Source organism: Oncorhynchus masou, chromosome 25, assembly GCF_036934945.1.
Source record: "Oncorhynchus masou masou isolate Uvic2021 chromosome 25, UVic_Omas_1.1, whole genome shotgun sequence".
Lineage (NCBI taxonomy): Eukaryota > Metazoa > Chordata > Actinopteri > Salmoniformes > Salmonidae > Oncorhynchus > Oncorhynchus masou.
In genome coordinates, this window is record NC_088236.1 from 2,205,891 (window position 1) to 2,225,904 (window position 20,014).

Here is a 20,014-nt window from a genome sequence, read left to right on the forward strand (position 1 = left end):
AAAGGTTAGGTGATGGAGAAATGCAGAACAACATAAACAGATTATCTGAAGATAGATAAAAATTAATGAAGACAAGGCCTCAAAGGGATTAACAAACAAGTTGTAATTAAGTTCATTTAAAAAACAAAACAATTAAGTTTGTATATTATTTATTGTTTGATGCTATTAATTAACAACAGTTAGAAAGTAGAGGAAATAACACGTTCACTCGTCTAATAGGGACACAGCATTGAAACAAGATGTCAACAGTGATTTTGAATAGGCACACAGCAGTAATGTGTAGGCATTGTGTGGGCATTGTGTAGGAATTGTGTAGGAATTGTGTGGGCATTGTGTGGTCATTGTGTAGGAATTGTGTGGACATTGTGTGGGCATTGTGTAGGAATTGTGTAGGAATTGTGTGGGCATTGTGTGGACATTGTGTAGGAATTGTGTGGACATTGTGTGGGCATTGTGTAGGCATTGTGTGGGCATTGTGTGGGCATTGTGTGGGCATTGTGTAGGCATTGTGTAGGAATTGTGTAGGAATTGTGTGGACATTGTGTGGACATTGTGTAGGAATTGTGTGGACATTGTGTGGGCATTGTGTGGGCATTGTGTGGGCATTGTGTGGGCATTGTGTGGGCATTGTGTAGGAATTGTGTAGGAATTGTGTGGGCATTGTGTGGACATTGTGTAGGAATTGTGTGGACATTGTGTGGGCATTGTGTAGGCATTGTGTGGGCATTGTGTGGGCATTGTGTGGGCATTGTGTGGGCATTGTGTAGGCATTGTGTAGGAATTGTGTAGGAATTGTGTGGACATTGTGTGGACATTGTGTAGGAATTGTGTAGGAATTGTGTGGGCATTGTGTGGGCATTGTGTGGGCATTGTGTGGGCATTGTGTAGGAATTGTGTGGACATTGTGTAGGCATTGTGTGGGCATTGTGTGGGCATTGTGTGGGCATTGTGTGGGCATTAAGTAGTAGATACCCAAACGCTCAGTAGTTACACAGTAGTCTTAAGGGAGAATTATGTCGTGTTCACCAGTAGTGAAACATCCCAATGTATCCCTCATTACTACTGAAATGACAACAGGTTTATTACACATCTCAATAGCAAACCAGGAGGTTTTGTGAAGTAATGACGATTCAGTAGTATTGTTCCATGAGGGTCCCCTGGTGCCAGTAAGGATGGGCCAAGGAAAGGGATGGAAACAATACTGTTACATTTGATTCAACTAAGTCAACTAATCATCAAGGCCTTTGATGAGTTGAATCAGGCGAGTTGGTTTGGGGCAACAACAACAACAACAACAACGTGTGCTATCGGGAGGCACCTGAGGACCGGAGTTGACAAACACTGATTTCAGAAGACGCTCTTATCTAGAGCGACTGAGGCTGCGTTTAAGACAGGCAGCCCAGTTTTGGTCTTTTGACCAATCACATCAGATTAATTTCTCATTAGACTTTTTTCAGAGCTGATCTGATTAGTTGTCGTTTACCTGAGTAGAAGAGAGGGACTCCTCCAGAACAGGACAGGGTCAAGGTTCGCAGGGGACCGCTGGTGGCCAGGCGGAGGACGGACAGGGCAGCGCTGCGATTGGCTGGGTCGCTCAGCGAACTGACGGTGATCTTCAGGTGACGGACCAATGGCAGGAGAGAGGAGAAATGCTGCAGAGCAGGGTCCTCCCGTTCCCCGGTCTCACACCTGCAGACGGAGAGAGAAGCGGGATCTATGGCAGTGCGATATCAGACTCAGATTGCAGAAGGGCAGTCTGGTCTATTAGCTGGTTTAATTAGTCTAATGAAGCAACGTAGTCTTTCAGTCCAAGTTTCTATTTTATTCATCTGGAATATTAAGAGTTATTATGGGATGATAAATTATAGCGATTGATCCATTCCCAATCGACATGATAGAAATCTCGTGTGTGTCAAAATAACTAACTCTAAAATAATAATAAATAAACTGTATCAGCTGTTGTCAAAGTCCAGACAGCTTCTGTAGTCGCCGGACCAGCGGTCCTCAGCCCAGGCGTTGCTGACATCATGGAACATCGTACAACGCCTGGACAGGCATTTTTCCTGGTCAGCTGACCACATCACCTGTTATAGCAATCAGTCAATAGGTGAAAAGTGGTTGACGCATGCTAGTGATGTGTGGGTCAGCTGTTTATTCACCCACACCCGCCTACAACTGCTAATAACCCATCTGCAACCGCCCGACTAGATGGAATATAGTGGAAATCTGAGGCACCAGACCCAAACCCGCTATTACAGAAAATGCACTGTACAATCAGGGATGTCAGAACCATGTTTTTAGACAGGCCTTTGTTTCTGCTTATAATGTCCCACATCTTGGGTATTGGCTACTTGTTAGTCAACTTGTCTATAATTAGATGCAGTGCATTCGGAAAGTATTCAGAGCCATTGACTTCTTCCACATTTTGTTACAGCCTTATTCTACAATGGATTAAATAAATAAAACAACTCAGTAATCTACACACAATACCCCATCATGACATCACAATACCCCATAATGACATCACAATACCCCATCATGACATGACAATACCCCACCATGACCTCACAATACCCCACAATGACCTCACAATACCCCATAATGACATCACAATACCCCATTATGACATCATAATACCCCACCATGACATCACAATACCACATAATGACAAAGCAAAGAAATTGTGTAAATGTATCAAATTTCAAACAGAAAAACCCTATTTACAAAAGACTTGAAATTGAGGTGCATCCTGTTTCCATTGATCATCCTTGAGATGCTTCTACAACTTGATTGGACTTGATACAACTTATATATATATATATATATATATATATATATATAGATACATATATATACACTTGAAACAACTTATGTGTCTCTGTGTTGTCTGATTAACAACTTTTGTCCAGTTTCTCTCCATTTCTAAACGATGCCATGATTTTTATAAGGTAAATAAAGGTAAATAATTTGGTGTAGGGAGGGTTGTAATTCTACCTAGTTTATTTACTGAGAACGATTGAAGAATACAGAGACAAAATCAGGTCAATGCAAGAGAAAGGCGGAGGATTGCAGAGGAGTTGGGGTTGATGGTGGATAAAGACAACAATGTGTGCAAGTAAAGCCACAATTAACTTTACAACTAGTCCAACACTCTAACCACTAGGTTACCTGCTGGTTACTAGTCCAACGCTCTAACCACTAGGCTACCTGCTGGTTACTAGTCCAACGCTCTAACCACTAGGTTACCTGCTGGTTACTAGTCCAACGCTCTATCCACTAGGCTACCTGCTGGTTACTAGTCCAACCCTCTAACCACTAGGCTACCTGCTGGTTACTAGTCCAACACTCTAACCACTAGGCTACCTGCTGGTTACTAGTCCAACACGCTAACCACTAGGTTACCTGCTGGTTACTAGTCCAACCCTCTTACCACTAGGCTACCTGCTGGTTACTAGTCCAACGCTCTAACCACTAGGTTACCTGCTGGTAACTAGTCCATCGCTCTAACCACTAGGTTACCTGCTGGTTACTAGTCCAACGCTCTAACCACTAGGCTACCTGCTGGTTACTAGTCCAACGCTCTAACCACTAGGTTACCTGCTGGTTACTAGTCCAACGCTCTAACCACTAGGCTACCTGCTGGTTACTAGTCCATCGCTCTAACCACTAGGTTACCTGCTGGTTACTAGTCCAACACTCTAACCAATAGGTTACCTGCTGGTTACTAGTCCAACCCTCTAACCACTAGGCTACCTGCTGGTTACTAGTCCAACGCTCTAACCACTAGGCTACATGCTGGTTACTGACCCACCGCTCTAACCACTAGGCTACCTGCTGGTTACTAGTCCAACGTTCTAACCACTAGGTTACCTGCTGGTTACTAGTCCAACACTCTAACCACTAGGCTACCTGCTGGTTACTGACCCAACGCTCTAACCACTAGGCTACCTACTGGTTACTAGTCCAACACTCTAACCACTAGGCTACCTGCTGGTTACTGACCTAACGCTCTAACCACTAGGCTACCTACTGGTTACTAGTCCAACGCTCTAACCACTAGGCTACCTACTGGTTACTAGTCCAACACTCTAACCACTAGGCTACCTGCTGGTTACTGACCCAACGCTCTAACCACTAGGCCACCTGCCTCTAACCACTAGGCCACCTGCCTCTACCCACTAGGCCACCTGCCTCTAACCACTAGGCCACCTGCCTCTAACCACTAGGCCACCTGCCTCTAACCACTAGGCCACCTGCCTCTAACCACTAGGCCACCTGCCTCTAACCACTAGGCCACCTGCCTCTAACCACTAGGCCACCTGCCTCTAACCACTAGGCCACCTGCCTCCCCTACAGTATTATCATCAATCATGAAAATTATATATGTGTATATATATATAAAACTTTGAATGTCACCACAAATGCATACTGATTTAGGAAAAGGAATGTAAACATGATATTGATTTATCGTTAATTGCATTTCCAATTGAGCTAAATGATTCCATATGTTACCACCACTAAATCTTTCCCAAACAATGGTCTTCTGTTCTGGTCCTCTCTTCTATAACATTAGACTACTGTTCTGGTCCTCTCTTCTATAACATTAGACTACTGTTCTGGTCCTCTCTTCTATAACATTAGACTACTGTTCTGGTCCTCTCTACTATAACAGACTACTGTTCTGGTCCTCTCTTCTATAACATTAGACTACTGTTCTGGTCCTCTCTACTATAACAGACTACTGTTCTGGTCCTCTCTTCTATAACATTAGACTACTGTTCTGGTCCTCTCTACTATAATAGACTACTGTTCTGGTCCTCTCTTCTATAACAGACTACTGTTCTGGTCCTCTCTTCTATAACATTAGACTACTGTTCTGGTCCTCTCTTCTATAACAGACTACTGTTCTGGTCCTCTCTTCTATAACATTAGACTACTGTTCTGGTCCTCTCTTCTATAACATTAGACTACTGTTCTGGTCCTCTCTTCTATAGCATTAGACTACTGTTCTGGTCCTCTCTTCTATAACAGACTACTGTTCTGGTCCTCTCTTCTATAACATTAGACTACTGTTCTGGTCCTCTCTTCTATAACAGACTACTGTTCTGGTCCTCTCTTCTATAACATTAGACTACTGTTCTGGTCCTCTCTTCTATAACAGACTACTGTTCTGGTCCTCTCTTCTATAACATTAGACTACTGTTCTGGTCCTCTCTTCTATAACATTAGACTACTGTTCTGGTCCTCTCTTCTATAACATTAGACTACTGTTCTGGTCCTCTCTTCTATAACAGACTGTTCTGGTCCTCTCTTCTATAACATTAGACTACTGTTCTGGTCCTCTCTTCTATAACATTAGACTACTGTTCTGGTCCTCTTCTATAACATTAGACTACTGTTCTGGTCCTCTCTTCTATAACAGACTGTTCTGGTCCTCTCTTCTATAACATTAGACTACTGTTCTGGTCCTCTCTTCTATAACATTAGACTACTGTTCTGGTCCTCTCTTCTATAACAGACTGTTCTGGTCCTCTCTTCTATAACATTAGACTACTGTTCTGGTCCTCTCTTCTATAACATTAGACTACTGTTCTGGTCCTCTCTTCTATAACAGACTACTGTTCTGGTCCTCTCTTCTATAACATTAGACTACTGTTCTGGTCCTCTCTTCTATATCATTAGACTACTGTTCTGGTCCTCTCTTCTATAACAGACTACTGTTCTGGTCCTCTCTTCTAAACCATTAGACTACTGTTCTGGTCCTCTCTTCTATAACAGACTACTGTTCTGGTCCTCTCTTCTAAACCATTAGACTACTGTTCTGGTCCTCTCTTCTAAACCATTAGACTACTGTTCTGGTCCTCTCTTCTATAACATTAGACTACTGTTCTGGTCCTCTCTTCTATAACATTAGACTACTGTTCTGGTCCTCTCTTCTATAACAGGCTACTGTTCTGGTCCTCTCTTCTATAACAGACTGTTCTGGTCCTCTCTTCTATAACATTAGACTACTGTTCTGGTCCTCTCTTCTATAACAGACTACTGTTCTGGTCCTCTCTTCTATAACATTAGACTACTGTTATGGTCTTCTCTTCTATAACAGACTGCTGTTCTGGTCCTCTCTTCTATAACATTAGACTGCTGTTCTGGTCCTCTCTTCTATAACATTAGACTACTGTTCTGGTCCTCTCTTCTATAACAGACTACTGTTCTGGTCCTCTCTTCTATAACATTAGACTACTGTTCTGGTCCTCTCTTCTATAACAGACTACTGTTCTGGTCCTCTCTTCTATAACATTAGACTACTGTTCTGGTCCTCTCTTCTATAACATTAGACTACTGTTCTGGTCCTCTCTTCTATAACAGACTACTGTTCTGGTCCTCTCTTCTATAACATTAGACTACTGTTCTGGTCCTCTCTTCTATAACATTAGACTACTGTTCTGGTCCTCACTTCTATAACATTAGACTACTGTTCTGGTCCTCTCTTCTATAACAGACTGTTCTGGTCCTCTCTTCTATAACATTAGACTACTGTTCTGGTCCTCTCTTCTAAACCATTAGACTACTGTTCTGGTCCTCTCTTCTAAACCATTAGACTACTGTTCTGGTCCTCTCTTCTATACCATTAGACTACTGTTCTGGTCCTCTCTTCTAAACCATTAGACTACTGTTCTGGTCCTCTCTTCTATAACATTAGACTACTGTTCTGGTCCTCTCTACTATAACATTAGACCACTGTTCTGGTCCTCTCTACTATAACAGACTACTGTTCTGGTCCTCTCTTCTATAACATTAGACTACTGTTCTGGTCCTCTCTTCTATATCATTAGACTACTGTTCTGGTCCTCTCTTCTATAACATTAGACTACTGTTCTGGTCCTCTCTTCTATAACATTAGACTACTGTTCTGGTCCTCTCTTCTATATCATTAGACTACTGTTCTGGTCCTCTCTTCTAAACCATTAGACTACTGTCCTGGTCCTCTCTTCTATAACATTAGACTACTGTTCTGGTCCTCTCTTCTATAACATTAGACTACTGTTCTGGTCCTCTCTACTATAACATTAGACTACTGTCCTGGTCCTCTCTTCTATAACATTAGACTACTGTTCTGGTCCTCTCTTCTATAACATTAGACTACTGTCCTGGTCCTCTCTTCTATAACATTAGACTACTGTCCTGGTCCTCTCTTCTATAACAGACTACTGTTCTGGTCCTCTCTTCTATAACATTAGACTACTGTTCTGGTCCTCTCTTCTATAACATTAGACTACTGTTCTGGTCCTCTCTTCTATAACAGACTACTGTTCTGGTCCTCTCTTCTATAACATTAGACTACTGTTCTGGTCCTCTCTTCTATACCATTAGACTACTGTTCTGGTCCTCTCTTCTATAACAGACTACTGTTCTGGTCCTCTCTTCTATAACATTAGACTACTGTTCTGGTCCTCTCTTCTATAACAGACTACTGTTCTGGTCCTCTCTTCTATAACATTAGACTACTGTTCTGGTCCTCTCTTCTATAACAGACTACTGTTCTGGTCCTCTCTTCTATAACAGACTACTGTTCTGGTCCTCTCTTCTAAACCATTAGACTACTGTTCTGGTCCTCTCTTCTATAACATTAGACTACTGTTGTTCTGGTCCTCTCTTCTATAACAGACTACTGTTCTGGTCCTCTCTTCTAAACCATTAGACTACTGTTCTGGTCCTCTCTTCTATAACATTAGACTACTGTTCTGGTCCTCTCTTCTATAACAGACTACTGTTCTGGTCCTCTCTTCTATAACAGACTACTGTTCTGGTCCTCTCTTCTAAACCATTAGACTACTGTTCTGGTCCTCCTATAATAGACTACTGTTCTGGTCCTCTCTTCTATAACAGACTACTGTTCTGGTCCTCTCTTCTAAACCATTAGACTACTGTTCTGGTCCTCTCTTCTAAACCATTAGACTACTGTTCTGGTCCTCTCTTCTAAACCATTAGACTACTGTTCTGGTCCTCTCTTCTAAACCATTAGACTACTGTTCTGGTCCTCTCTTCTAAACCATTAGACTACTGTTCTGGTCCTCCTATAATAGACTACTGTTCTGGTCCTCTCTTCTATAACAGACTACTGTTCTGGTCCTCTCTTCTAAACCATTAGACTACTGTTCTGGTCCTCCTATAATAGACTACTGTTCTGGTCCTCTCTTCTATAACAGACTACTGTTCTGGTCCTCTCTTCTAAACCATTAGACTACTGTCCTGGTCCTCTCTTCTAAACCATTAGACTACTGTTCTGGTCCTCCTATAATAGACTACTGTTCTGGTCCTCTCTTCTATAACAGACTACTGTTCTGGTCCTCTCTTCTAAACCATTAGACTACTGTTCTGGTCCTCTCTTCTAAACCATTAGACTACTGTCCTGGTCCTCTCTTCTATAACATTAGACTACTGTTCTGGTCCTCTCTTCTATAACATTAGACTACTGTTCTGGTCCTCTCTTCTATAACAGACTACTGTTCTGGTCCTCTCTTCTATACCAGACTACTGTTCTGGTCCTCTCTTCTATACCATTAGACTAATGTTCTGGTCCTCTCTCCTATAACATTAGACTACTGTTCTGGTCCTCTCTTCTATAACATTAGACTACTGTTCTGGTCCTCTCTCCTATAACATTAGACTACTGTTCTGGTCCTCTCTTCTATAACAGACTACTGTTCTGGTCCTCTCTTCTATAACAGACTACTGTTCTGGTCCTCTCTTCTATAACAGACTACTGTTCTGGTCCTCTCTACTATAACATTAGACTACTGTTCTGGTCCTCCTATAATAGACTACTGTTCTGGTCCTCTCTTCTATAACAGACTACTGTTCTGGTCCTCTCTTCTAAACCATTAGACTACTGTTCTGGTCCTCTCTTCTATAATAGACTACTGTTCTGGTCCTCTCTTCTATAACAGACTACTGTTCTGGTCCTCTCTTCTAAACCATTAGACTACTGTTCTGGTCCTCTCTTCTATAATAGACTACTGTTCTGGTCCTCTCTTCTATAACAGACTACTGTTCTGGTCCTCTCTTCTAAACCATTAGACTACTGTTCTGGTCCTCTCTTCTATAATAGACTACTGTTCTGGTCCTCTCTTCTATAACAGACTACTGTTCTGGTCCTCTCTACTATAACATTAGACTACTGTTCTGGTCCTCCTATAATAGACTACTGTTCTGGTCCTCTCTTCTATAACAGACTACTGTTCTGGTCCTCTCTTCTAAACCATTAGACTACTGTTCTGGTCCTCTCTTCTATAACATTAGACTACTGTTCTGGTCCTCTCTTCTATAACAGACTACTGTTCTGGTCCTCTCTTCTATAACATTAGACTACTGTTCTGGTCCTCTCTTCTATAACATTAGACTACTGTTCTGGTCCTCTCTTCTATAACATTAGACTACTGTTCTGGTCCTCTCTTCTATAACATTAGACTACTGTTCTGGTCCTCTCTTCTATAACAGACTACTGTTCTGGTCCTCTCTACTATAACAGACTACTGTTCTGGTCCTCTCTCCTATAACATTAGACTACTGTTCTGGTCCTCTCTTCTATAACATTAGACTACTGTTCTGGTCCTCTCTTCTATAACATTAGACTACTGTTCTGGTCCTCTCTTCTATAACAGACTACTGTTCTGGTCCTCTCTTCTATAACAGACTGTTCTGGTCCTCTCTTCTATAACATTAGACTGCTGTTCTGGTCCTCTCTTCTATAACATTAGACTACTGTTCTGGTCCTCTCTTCTATAACAGACTACTGTTCTGGTCCTCTCTACTATAACAGACTACTGTTCTGGTCCTCTCTTCTATAACATTAGACTACTGTTCTGGTCCTCTCTTCTATAACAGACTACTGTTCTGGTCCTCTCTTCTATAACATTAGACTACTGTTCTGGTCCTCTCTTCTAAACCATTAGACTACTGTTCTGGTCCTCTCTTCTAAACCATTAGACTACTGTTCTGGTCCTCTCTACTATAACAGACTACTGTTCTGGTCCTCTCTTCTATAACAGACTACTGTTCTGGTCCTCTCTTCTATACCATTAGACTACTGTTCTGGTCCTCTCTTCTATAACAGACTACTGTTCTGGTCCTCTCTTCTATAACAGACTACTGTTCTGGTCCTCTCTTCTAAACCATTAGACTACTGTTCTGGTCCTCTCTTCTATAACATTAGACTACTGTTCTGGTCCTCTCTTCTATAACAGACTACTGTTCTGGTCCTCTCTTCTAAACCATTAGACTACTGTTCTGGTCCTCTCTTCTATAACATTAGACTACTGTTCTGGTCCTCTCTTCTATAACAGACTACTGTTCTGGTCCTCTCTTCTATAACAGACTACTGTTCTGGTCCTCTCTTCTAAACCATTAGACTACTGTTCTGGTCCTCCTATAATAGACTACTGTTCTGGTCCTCTCTTCTATAACAGACTACTGTTCTGGTCCTCTCTTCTATAACATTAGACTACTGTTCTGGTCCTCTCTTCTATAACAGACTACTGTTCTGGTCCTCTCTTCTATAACATTAGACTACTGTTCTGGTCCTCTCTTCTAAACCATTAGACTACTGTTCTGGTCCTCTCTTCTAAACCATTAGACTACTGTTCTGGTCCTCTCTTCTAAACCATTAGACTACTGTTCTGGTCCTCTCTTCTAAACCATTAGACTACTGTTCTGGTCCTCCTATAATAGACTACTGTTCTGGTCCTCTCTTCTATAACAGACTACTGTTCTGGTCCTCCTATAATAGACTACTGTTCTGGTCCTCTCTTCTATAACAGACTACTGTTCTGGTCCTCTCTTCTAAACCATTAGACTACTGTTCTGGTCCTCTCTTCTAAACCATTAGACTACTGTCCTGGTCCTCTCTTCTATAACATTAGACTACTGTTCTGGTCCTCTCTTCTATAACATTAGACTACTGTTCTGGTCCTCTCTTCTATAACAGACTACTGTTCTGGTCCTCTCTTCTATACCAGACTACTGTTCTGGTCCTCTCTTCTATACCATTAGACTAATGTTCTGGTCCTCTCTCCTATAACATTAGACTACTGTTCTGGTCCTCTCTTCTATAACATTAGACTACTGTTCTGGTCCTCTCTCCTATAACATTAGACTACTGTTCTGGTCCTCTCTTCTATAACAGACTACTGTTCTGGTCCTCTCTTCTATAACAGACTACTGTTCTGGTCCTCTCTTCTAAACCATTAGACTACTGTTCTGGTCCTCTCTTCTATAACATTAGACTACTGTTCTGGTCCTCTCTTCTATAACAGACTACTGTTCTGGTCCTCTCTACTATAACATTAGACTACTGTTCTGGTCCTCCTATAATAGACTACTGTTCTGGTCCTCTCTTCTATAACAGACTACTGTTCTGGTCCTCTCTTCTAAACCATTAGACTACTGTTCTGGTCCTCTCTTCTATAATAGACTACTGTTCTGGTCCTCTCTTCTATAACAGACTACTGTTCTGGTCCTCTCTTCTAAACCATTAGACTACTGTTCTGGTCCTCTCTTCTATAATAGACTACTGTTCTGGTCCTCTCTTCTATAACAGACTACTGTTCTGGTCCTCTCTTCTATAACATTAGACTACTGTTCTGGTCCTCTCTTCTATAACAGACTACTGTTCTGGTCCTCTCTTCTATAACAGACTACTGTTCTGGTCCTCTCTTCTATAACAGACTACTGTTCTGGTCCTCTCTTCTATAACAGACTACTGTTCTGGTCCTCTCTTCTATAACAGACTGTTCTGGTCCTCTCTTCTATAACATTAGACTGCTGTTCTGGTCCTCTCTTCTATAACATTAGACTACTGTTCTGGTCCTCTCTTCTATAACAGACTACTGTTCTGGTCCTCTCTACTATAACAGACTACTGTTCTGGTCCTCTCTTCTATAACATTAGACTACTGTTCTGGTCCTCTCTTCTATAACAGACTACTGTTCTGGTCCTCTCTACTATAACAGACTACTGTTCTGGTCCTCTCTTCTATAACATTAGACTACTGTTCTGGTCCTCTCTTCTATAACATTAGACTACTGTTCTGGTCCTCTCTTCTATAACAGACTACTGTTCTGGTCCTCTCTTCTATAACAGACTACTGTTCTGGTCCTCTCTTCTAAACCATTAGACTACTGTTCTGGTCCTCTCTTCTATATCATTAGACTACTGTTCTGGTCCTCTCTTCTATATCATTAGACTACTGTTCTGGTCCTCTCTTCTATAACAGACTACTGTTCTGGTCCTCTCTTCTATAACATTAGACTACTGTTCTGGTCCTCTCTTCTATAACATTAGACTACTGTTCTGGTCCTCTCTACTATAACAGACTACTGTTCTGGTCCTCTCTACTATAACAGACTACTGTTCTGGTCCTCTCTACTAAACCATTAGACTACTGTTCTGGTCCTCTCTACTATAACAGACTACTGTTCTGGTCCTCTCTACTATAACAGACTACTGTTCTGGTCCTTCTATAACATTAGACTACTGTTCTGGTCCTCTCTTCTATAACATTAGACTACTGTTCTGGTCCTCTCTTCTATAACATTAGACTACTGTTCTGGTCCTCTCTACTATAACAGACTACTGTTCTGGTCCTCTCTTCTATAACAGACTACTGTTCTGGTCCTCTCTTCTATAACATTAGACTACTGTTCTGGTCCTCTCTTCTATAACATTAGACTACTGTTCTGGTCCTCTCTACTATAACAGACTACTGTTCTGGTCCTCTCTTCTATAACATTAGACTACTGTTCTGGTCCTCTCTTCTATAACATTAGACTACTGTTCTGGTCCTCTCTACTATAACAGACTACTGTTCTGGTCCTCTCTTCTATAACATTAGACTACTGTTCTGGTCCTCTCTTCTATAACATTAGACTACTGTTCTGGTCCTCTCTTCTATAACATTAGACTACTGTCCTGGTCCTCTCTTCTATAACATTAGACCACTGTCCTGGTCCTCTCTTCTATAACAGACTACTGTTCTGGTCCTCTCTTCTATAACATTAGACTACTGTCCTGGTCCTCTCTTCTATAACAGACTACTGTTCTGGTCCTCTCTTCTATAACAGACTACTGTTCTGGTCCTCCTATAATAGACTACTGTTCTAGTCCTCTCTTCTATAACATTAGACTACTGTTCTGGTCCTCTCTTCTATAACAGACTACTGTTCTGGTCCTCTCTTCTATAACATTAGACTACTGTTCTGGTCCTCTCTTCTATAACATTAGACTACTGTCCTGGTCCTCTCTTCTATAACAGACTACTGTTCTGGTCCTCCTATAATAGACTACTGTTCTAGTCCTCTCTTCTATAACATTAGACTACTGTTCTGGTCCTCTCTTCTATAACAGACTACTGTTCTGGTCCTCTCTTCTATAACATTAGACTACTGTTCTGGTCCTCTCTTCTATAACATTAGACTACTGTTCTGGTCCTCTCTTCTATAACAGACTACTGTTCTGGTCCTCTCTTCTATAACATTAGACTACTGTTCTGGTCCTCTCTTCTATAACATTAGACTACTGTTCTGGTCCTCTCTTCTATAACATTAGACTACTGTTCTGGTCCTCTCTTCTATAACATTAGACTACTGTCCTGGTCCTCTCTTCTATAACATTAGACTACTGTTCTGGTCCTCTCTTCTATAACAGACTACTGTTCTGGTCCTCTCTTCTATAACATTAGACTACTGTTCTGGTCCTCTCTTCTAAACCATTAGACTACTGTTCTGGTCCTCTCTTCTAAACCATTAGACTACTGTTCTGGTCCTCTCTTCTATAACATTAGACTACTGTTCTGGTCCTCTCTTCTATAACATTAGACTACTGTTCTGGTCCTCTCTTCTAAACCATTAGACTACTGTTCTGGTCCTCTCTTCTATAACATTAGACTACTGTTCTGGTCCTCTCTTCTAAACCATTAGACTACTGTTCTGGTCCTCTCTTCTAAACCATTAGACTACTGTTCTGGTCCTCTCTTCTATATCATTAGACTACTGTTCTGGTCCTCTCTTCTATAACATTAGACTACTGTTCTGGTCCTCTCTTCTATAACAGACTACTGTTCTGGTCCTCTCTTCTATAACAGACTGTTCTGGTCCTCTCTTCTATAACATTAGACTACTGTTCTGGTCCTCTCTTCTATAACATTAGACTACTGTTCTGGTCCTCTCTTCTATAACAGACTACTGTTCTGGTCCTCTCTTCTATAACAGACTGTTCTGGTCCTCTCTTCTATAACAGACTACTGTTCTGGTCCTCTCTTCTATAACAGACTACTGTTCTGGTCCTCTCTACTATAACATTAGACTACTGTTCTGGTCCTCTCTTCTATAACATTAGACTACTGTTCTGGTCCTCTCTTCTATAACATTAGACTACTGTTCTGGTCCTCTCTTCTATAACAGACTACTGTTCTGGTCCTCTCTTCTATAACAGACTACTGTTCTGGTCCTCTCTTCTATAACATTAGACTACTGTTCTGGTCCTCTCTTCTATAACAGACTACTGTTCTGGTCCTCTCTTCTATAACAGACTACTGTTCTGGTCCTCTCTTCTATAACATTAGACTACTGTTCTGGTCCTCTCTACTATAACATTAGACTACTGTTCTGGTCCTCTCTTCTATAACATTAGACTACTGTTCTGGTCCTCTCTACTATAACATTAGACTACTGTTCTGGTCCTCTCTTCTATAACATTAGACTACTGTTCTGGTCCTCTCTACTATAACAGACTACTGTTCTGGTCCTCTCTTCTATAACAGGCTACTGTTCTGGTCCTCTCTACTATAACATTAGACTACTGTTCTGGTCCTCTCTTCTATAACATTAGACTACTGTTCTGGTCCTCTCTTCTATAACATTAGACTACTGTTCTGGTCCTCTCTTCTATAACAGACTACTGTTCTGGTCCTCTCTTCTATAACATTAGACTACTGTTCTGGTCCTCTCTTCTATAACATTAGACTACTGTTCTGGTCCTCTCTTCTATAACATTAGACTACTGTTCTGGTCCTCTCTTCTATAACAGACTACTGTTCTGGTCCTCTCTTCTATAACAGACTACTGTTCTGGTCCTCTCTTCTATAACATTAGACTACTGTTCTGGTCCTCTCTTCTATAACATTAGACTACTGTTCTGGTCCTCTCTTCTATAACATTAGACTACTGTTCTGGTCCTCTCTTCTATAACATTAGACTACTGTTCTGGTCCTCTCTTCTATAACATTAGACTACTGTTCTGGTCCTCTCTTCTATAACATTAGACTACTGTTCTGGTCCTCTCTTCTATAACAGACTACTGTTCTGGTCCTCTCTTCTATAACATTAGACTACTGTTCTGGTCCTCTCTTCTATAACATTAGACTACTGTTCTGGTCCTCTCTTCTATAACAGACTACTGTTCTGGTCCTCTCTTCTATAACATTAGACTACTGTTCTGGTCCTCTCTTCTATAACATTAGACTACTGTTCTGGTCCTCTCTTCTAGAACATTAGACTACTGCTCTGGTCCTCTCTTCTATAACAGACTACTGTTCTGGTCCTCTCTTCTATAACATTAGACTACTGTTCTGGTTCTCTCTTCTATAACAGACTACTGTTCTGGTCCTCTCTTCTAAACCATTAGACTACTGTTCTGGTCCTCTCTTCTATAACAGACTACTGTTCTGGTCCTCTCTTCTATAACAGACTACTGTTCTGGTCCTCTCTTCTATAACATTAGACTACTGTTCTGGTCCTCTCTTCTATAACAGACTACTGTTCTGGTCCTCTCTTCTAAACCATTAGACTACTGTTCTGGTCCTCTCTTCTATAACAGACTACTGTTCTGGTCCTCTCTTCTATAACAGACTACTGTTCTGGTCCTCTCTTCTAAACCATTAGACTACTGTTCTGGTCCTCTCTTCTATAACAGACTACTGTTCTGGTCCTCTCTTCTATAACATTAGACTACTGTTCTGGTTCTGTCTTCTATAACATTAGACTACTGTTCTGGTCCTCTCTTCTATAACAGACTACTGTTCTGGTCCTCTCTTCTATAACATTAGACTACTGTTCTGGTCCTCTCTCCTATAACATTAGACTACTGTTCTGGTCCTCTCTTCTATAACAGACTACTGTTCTGGTCCTCTCTTCTATAACAGACTACTGTTCTGGTCCTCTCTTCTATAACAGACTACTGTTCTGGTCCTCTCTTCTATAACAGACTACTGTTCTGGTCCTCTCTTCTATAACAGACTACTGTTCTGGTCCTCTCTTCTATAACATTAGACTACTGTTCTGGTCCTCTCTTCTATAACAGACTACTGTTCTGGTCCTCTCTTCTATAACATTAGACTACTGTTCTGGTCCTCTCTTCTATAACAGACTACTGTTCTGGTCCTCTCTTCTAAACCATTAGACTACTGTTCTGGTCCTCTCTTCTATAACATTAGACTACTGTTCTGGTCCTCTCTTCTATAACATTAGACTACTGTTCTGGTCCTCTCTACTATAACAGACTACTGTTCTGGTCCTCTCTTCTATAACATTAGACTACTGTTCTGGTCCTCTCTTCTATAACAGACTACTGTTCTGGTCCTCTCTTCTAAACCATTAGACTACTGTTCTGGTCCTCTCTTCTATAACATTAGACTACTGTTCTGGTCCTCTCTTCTATAACATTAGACTACTGTTCTGGTCCTCTCTTCTATAACATTAGACTACTGTTCTGGTCCTCTCTTCTATAACAGACTACTGTTCTGGTCCTCTCTTCTATAACAGACTACTGTTCTGGTCCTCTCTTCTATACCATTAGACTACTGTTCTGGTCCTCTCTTCTAAACCATTAGACTACTGTTCTGGTCCTCTCTTCTAAACCATTAGACTACTGTTCTGGTCCTCTCTTCTAAACCATTAGACTACTGTTCTGGTCCTCTCTTCTATAATAGACTACTGTTCTGGTCCTCTCTTCTATAACAGACTACTGTTCTGGTCCTCTCTTCTATAACAGACTACTGTTCTGGTCCTCTCTTCTATAACATTAGACTACTGTTCTGGTCCTCTCTTCTATAACATTAGACTACTGTTCTGGTCCTCTCTTCTAAACCATTAGACTACTGTTCTGGTCCTCTCTTCTATAACAGACTACTGTTCTGGTCCTCTCTTCTATAACAGGCTACTGTTCTGGTCCTCTCTTCTATAACAGACTACTGTTCTGGTCCTCTATTCTATAACATTAGACTACTGTTCTGGTCCTCTCTTCTATAACAGACTACTGTTCTGGTCCTCTCTTCTATAACATTAGACTACTGTTCTGGTCCTCTCTTCTATAACATTAGACTACTGTTCTGGTCCTCTCTTCTATAACAGACTACTGTTCTGGTCCTCTCTTCTATAACATTAGACTACTGTTCTGGTCCTCTCTTCTACAACATTAGACTACTCTTCTATTTATTTTCAACTCTCCATTTCGCAGCATTTCTCTTATTGAATTAAACTACTATTTTTGCCTCAGTGAATCAACGTGAACTTATTCTGCCCAAGTTACCAAAACCACTTATCATTGTCGTGTATTTTGCCGTGTTACAGGCCCTGCGTGCAACGTCTGAGCAGGGCAACGTGATCACTGACAAGTACAACCGGATCTCACCTTATTTCAGTGTACCGCCACACTCGCGGGTGGCTCATGGACTGCGACCACCTCGTACATACTGCCGACGCGCTTTCCCGTTCCTTTACTGACAGGTAGGAGAATATGTGGGCGAGCACCTCCTCGGGAAACTCCATTCCGCTGTCGACTCACCATAAATAGTACAGTAGGCTATTAACACAACAACAAGTTACATTGATATGTATTCGTTGTGTATAAGAACTGATCAATCCCTTGTGTGTGTGTGTGTTCGGTAAGCAGGAAGCAGGAAACGAGAAAACGGAGTCCGAACCAGCTGAACTTGTCCAATACGAATTTGTTCTCCGTCGCAAAAAAACGTTTCCACAATTCCCTTCGCTCTGGTCGTCAGTAGATACCACAGCAGCCACATAGGCAGAAACACCATTTATTTCTAAAAAAAATATACTCTTCAAATCTGGTTTTGTACCTAACCACACCGCAAAACGTAAATGAAGACAAAAAAAGCACATTTTTGTTTTCATTCATTGTTATGATTTGGCCAATTTTAGACTTTGTGGCTGTACTATCTAGTGGAAACTCTGCCGGAAAACGTCACTTCCGGTTGAGCGTCATAATAGTTTCCAGATAGCAAAGAATATCCCCGTTTGCAGTGGTGTAAACTACTTAAGTAGTATCTGTACTTTACTATTTATATTTTGAAAACTCTTACTTCACTATATTCCTAAAGAAAATGTACTTTTTACTCCATACATTTTCCCTGGCACCCAAAAGTACTTGTTACATTTTGAATGTTTAGCAGGACAGGAAAATGGTCAAATTCTCACACTTATCAAGAGAACCTCCCTGGTCCTCCCTACTGCCTCTGATCTGGAGGACTGACTAAACAGAGAACATCCCTGGTCGTCCCTACTGCCTCTGATCTGGAGGACTGACTAAACAGAGAACATCCCTGGTCGTCCCTACTGCCTCTGATCTGGAGGACTGACTAAACAGAGAACATCCCTGGTCGTCCCTACTGCCTCTGATCTGGAGGACTCACTAAACAGAGAACATCCCTGGTCCTCCCTACTGCCTCTGATCTGGAGGACTCACTAAACAGAGAACATCCCTGGTCATCCCTACTGCCTCTGATCTGGAGGACTCACTAAACAGAGAACATCCCTGGTCATCCCTACTGCCACTAATCTGGAGGACTGACTAAACAGAGAACATCCCTGGTCGTCCCTACTGCCTCTGATCTGGAGGACTGACTAAACAGAGAACATCCCTGGTCGTCCCTACTGCCTCTGATCTGGAGGACTGACTAAACAGAGAACATCCCTGGTCGTCCCTACTGCCTCTGATCTGGAGGACTCACTAAACAGAGAACATCCCTGGTCCTCCCTACTGCCTCTGATCTGGAGGACTCACTAAACAGAGAACATCCCTGGTCATCCCTACTGCCTCTGATCTGGAGGACTCACTAAACAGAGAACATCCCTGGTCATCCCTACTGCCACTAATCTGGAGGACTGACTAAACAGAGAACATCCCTGGTCATCCCTACTGCCTCTGATCTGGAGGACTCACTAAACAGAGAACATCCCTGGTCCTCCCTACTGCCTCTGATCTGGAGGACTGACTAAACAGAGAACATCCCTGGTCGTCCCTACTGCCTCTGATCTGGAGGACTCACTAAACAGAGAACATCCCTGGTCCTCCCTACTGCCTCTGATCTGGAGGACTCACTAAACAGAGAACATCCCTGGTCATCCCTACTGCCTCTGATCTGGAGGACTCACTAAACAGAGAACATCCCTGGTCATCCCTACTGCCACTAATCTGGAGGACTGACTAAACAGAGAACATCCCTGGTCATCCCTACTGCCTCTGATCTGGAGGACTCACTAAACAGAGAACATCCCTGGTCCTCCCTACTGCCTCTGATCTGGAGGACTCACTAAACAGAGAACATCCCTGGTCCTCCCTACTGCCTCTGATCTGGAGGACTCACTAAACAGAGAACATCCCTGGTCCTCCTTACTGCCTCTGATCTGGAGGACTCACTAAACAGAGAACATCCCTGGTCATCCCTACTGCCTCTGATCTGGAGGACTCACTAAACAGAGAACATCCCTGATCATCCCTACTGCCTCTGATCTGGAGGACTCACTAAACAGAGAACATCCCTGGTCATCCCTACTGCCTCTGATCTGGTGGACTCACTAAACAGAGAACATCCCTGGTCCTCCCTACTGCCTCTGATCTGGAGGACTCACTAAACAGAGAACATCCCTGGTCCTCCCTACTGCCTCTGATCTGGAGGACTCACTAAACAGAGAACATCCCTGGTCATCCCTACTGCCTCTGA

At 42.0% G+C, this 20,014-nt stretch overlaps 1 protein-coding gene across 1 annotated transcript in view; it reads right to left on the reverse strand.

The window, feature by feature from the left end:
* The window catches only part of fbxl8 (F-box and leucine-rich repeat protein 8), a 54,009-nt gene extending 35,773 nt beyond the window's left edge, over positions 1 to 18,236 (reverse strand). The window contains exons 1-2 of the mRNA XM_064936530.1: positions 17,683 to 18,236; positions 1,484 to 1,689 (exon numbers count right to left, since the gene is read on the reverse strand). Of these exons, the coding sequence (XP_064792602.1) occupies positions 1,484 to 1,689; positions 17,683 to 17,819 (343 nt within the window). The 5' untranslated portion in view covers positions 17,820 to 18,236. The remainder of the gene's footprint in view (positions 1 to 1,483; positions 1,690 to 17,682) is intronic.
* Between the last annotated feature and the right edge of the window lie 1,778 nt (positions 18,237 to 20,014).